Raw genomic sequence first — 2925 nt, 5'->3', positions numbered from 1 at the left:
TCAGCAAATGCAACTTTATTGTAAAATAGTTCCAACTTAACATGTATGAATGGGGTAAACCTGAATACAGGAAGTAATGATACAAATTGATATTACAGATGAATCATCAGCTCAATCGAAACATCAGAAATGTAGAAACTACCAATTAGGCAGAATTAGTGTTTTATACTCCCTTTGCAGTCAGCATTGCTCATCGTTTTTGCAAGAAGTAAAATATAATCATGCCATACATATGAAAAATCAGCAACCCATGACAGCACAGTTGAAAACGAAGTCTGCAGATTGCATAACGGCAATAGTCTTCCACTCAGTTTTCCCTCCGTTTGGAACACAAGAATTTAATTCAATCATTCCTCCGCGAGGTCCTCGACGCCCAATAACTATTAATCTCTCGCCGCAAGCTCGGAAAGCAATCCCCCAACCATTCATTGAGTCAGACCTCTCAGGCAATTTCCCCAATCCTTTCCATGTATTCTTCTCCTTGTTATACTTCATCACAATGTTGTCAGCATAGCGAGCTGCATAGAGCACATTGTTCACGACAGCTACAAGTGGCGGTGCGCCGTGCTCACCACTGAGACCCGCAGACATGTTTGGAATCAGTTGCCATGAGCCTCGCTTCATGTCGTACCGTTCCCCGCATGTCAACACCTCCCTTTCATTAGCCATTCCACCAATGACATAAAATTGGTCATCCATGAACACCCCAGAACACATCTTCCTTGCTCTATTCATCGGAGGAAGGGCCTCCCAAGTTCGAGTCTCTGAATCATATAGCTCCACGGAGTTCAGAATCTCGCCATTATTGGTGATACCACCAGCTATAATCGCCTTCCCGCCAAGGCTAGCTGATCCAAACAGACATCTAGGTGAGTTCATGACAACTCCCGGTGACCAAGAGTTGCTCAAAATGCTATATCTCAAAACAACTGAAGAAGTCATCTCCCGGCCGAAAACCAGGAGATCCGTGCCCACAGCAAGAGACTCCTTGTCTGAAAAGGTGAAGGTTTCAGTAAGACTAGCAGGCATCTGAGGAACTTTTATCCAGCGTCTGCGGTACGGATCAAATGCCTGCCATTGCAGGGCTGTGCATGAGAAATAGATCCAGTGTTCCATTATTCCCTGCCGGCGTCGGTGCTTGTAGAGATCCTGAATCATAGAATGGAAGGTACGGTTGACGGATGCTATTGCACCATAATCAGAGCGAGAAAGGCGCAGAAAGCATGTCATTATTAAATCACCAGGTAGCCTGCTCAAGATGTTTGGATTATTGTATGCAGAATTGTCAAGAGGTTGATTCATATCTCCCAATTTGGGGTTAATAGGTTGACGCAGAGGTTTCTTCCTTTTACCTAGTTCCTCCTCCACTTCTGCCAATCCGTCCTCTAATACTCTTTTCTTGGTGTTCAAGGACTCATGGAAGTGACAAGCCGGGTAATGCCAATTGGATTCTTCCTCGGAACTTTCCTCAAACACCCTGGAAATCAAATAAAAGCGGTCTTCCAACATATCTCAAATCCCTAACCAAATGAAAAAGACCTAATTCCTAGAACCCTATTTGTCTTTACAAGTATGATCCACCAGACTAAAAATGAAAAATAAACCCCACCCCAACAACCAAAAATGAGAAGCTTTTTCTACACGAAGGGGTTATAGAATCAATGTGCAAACATCGTTTGCATCTTTGGTATACAATAGAGATTGAACTTTTGGTCCTTCTAAATACTACCCGGCCAAGATCGACCAAGGGTCGATCTGGATAGCGAAAAATGCAACCTATCAGCCTTATCATATGGATTTCAAGAATGCTCTATCATTGGGGAAGAAGGAGAGGCACGAACATGGAGACATTTGGAAACGACACTGTCTCAAAAACTAAACCCTCAAAACGAAGATACCAGCTGAAAGATAAAAGCTTTACTCACAAACCCGTATCTTCTCCTCCGGATTTGGTTCCCTGCGACCAAAAATCAAGAAGAAACACACACAAAAAAAACACATCTTTAGCATACTCGGAACAAGATGAGCTCATTTTAATAGATTTCAATTCAGGGGGAAAAAATTACAGCTAAGAGGGAGGAAACAAAAGGAGATCTCGAAGCTGATAAAGCTGCGAACACTCACGATTGATGTTGGGCAAAGAGAGCGGATGAAGAAGAGAAAAAAGAAGAAAGGAGGCCCCTTTTGGGCACTAAACTACCGTCTTCATTCTCGCTGAAAGAACCACCTCCACCTTCTTCACTTCTTCCTCCCTACTCATCCTTTTATTTCTCATTTCAAGGATTCTTTTTTAGATCAATTTATCGATTATTTTTTTTCTTTAAGTAGAATGATTCCGACCAGCGAGGGTCCCACACAATAGTGGAAGGTTCGTTCATTTTTGTGCTCCATACATATTTTAATACGACAATGAATGTATGAAAGAGAAAAGTACCCTGAAAATAATTAAAAAATCACAGGGGGAAATAAAAATTGAATCAGTTATCTTTTGGACGAATGTGTAAAAAAATAAGTCCCTTAATAAAGGCTCCAAGATCTAGTAGAATAATTATTCACGTAAATATCAATTCTGCCCATCAGCAATATTAACGTCTTATTAATGTGTGCCCGGCACTCTGATATATATTTAAATTGTTCATGATTTGATAGTTAATTATAATATATTTATAAAAATTATATATGAAAAATTTTCAACTAAATAAGATGTAATACTAAAAAAGTACTGGACTTCTAGACTATACATTAAATTTATCATTTTTTATAACATAATGCTAGCTCTGGGACAATTGATCAATTTTATAAAAAAATTTTATTAGTCATCAGAATAATTCAGAAAATTTTTTAACGGACGGTCAAGAAATTCAACATCTTCAAATTATGCATCACATTAAAATTTTTTTTTTTATAAATTTATCATAACTAAAA

At 39.4% G+C, this 2925-nt stretch overlaps 1 protein-coding gene across 8 annotated transcripts; it reads right to left on the bottom strand.

The window, feature by feature from the left end:
• On the bottom strand, window positions 1-2287 carry LOC122023774 (F-box/kelch-repeat protein At1g74510-like). Of its 8 annotated transcripts, XM_042582084.1 has the most exons (4): window positions 2067-2285; window positions 1926-1957; window positions 1353-1477; window positions 1-1149 (listed from the first exon to the last, which is right to left on the bottom strand). In XM_042582084.1, the coding sequence occupies exon 4, from the start codon at window positions 1114-1116 to the stop codon at window positions 241-243; it is 876 nt and encodes a 291-aa protein (XP_042438018.1). In that variant the 5' UTR covers window positions 1117-1149; window positions 1353-1477; window positions 1926-1957; window positions 2067-2285; the 3' UTR covers window positions 1-240. The 8 variants fall into 8 exon arrangements, with proteins under 8 accessions (XP_042438018.1, XP_042438015.1, XP_042438016.1 ...); XM_042582081.1 differs by having other exon boundaries at window positions 1-1477; window positions 2067-2286; XM_042582082.1 differs by having other exon boundaries at window positions 1-1477; window positions 2125-2286.
• Between the last annotated feature and the right edge of the window lie 638 nt (window positions 2288-2925).

Source organism: Zingiber officinale, chromosome 9B, assembly GCF_018446385.1.
Source record: "Zingiber officinale cultivar Zhangliang chromosome 9B, Zo_v1.1, whole genome shotgun sequence".
NCBI lineage: Eukaryota > Viridiplantae > Streptophyta > Magnoliopsida > Zingiberales > Zingiberaceae > Zingiber > Zingiber officinale.
Note: the sequence above shows the minus strand (reverse complement) of the source record. Positions and strands in the feature narration are given on the sequence as shown.

What these genes read in the sequence shown, in the direction of transcription:
- LOC122023774 (XM_042582079.1), bottom strand. Translation starts at nt 1,509, where the DNA reads ATGTTGGAAGACCGCTTTTATTTGATTTCCAGGGTGTTTGAGGAAAGT.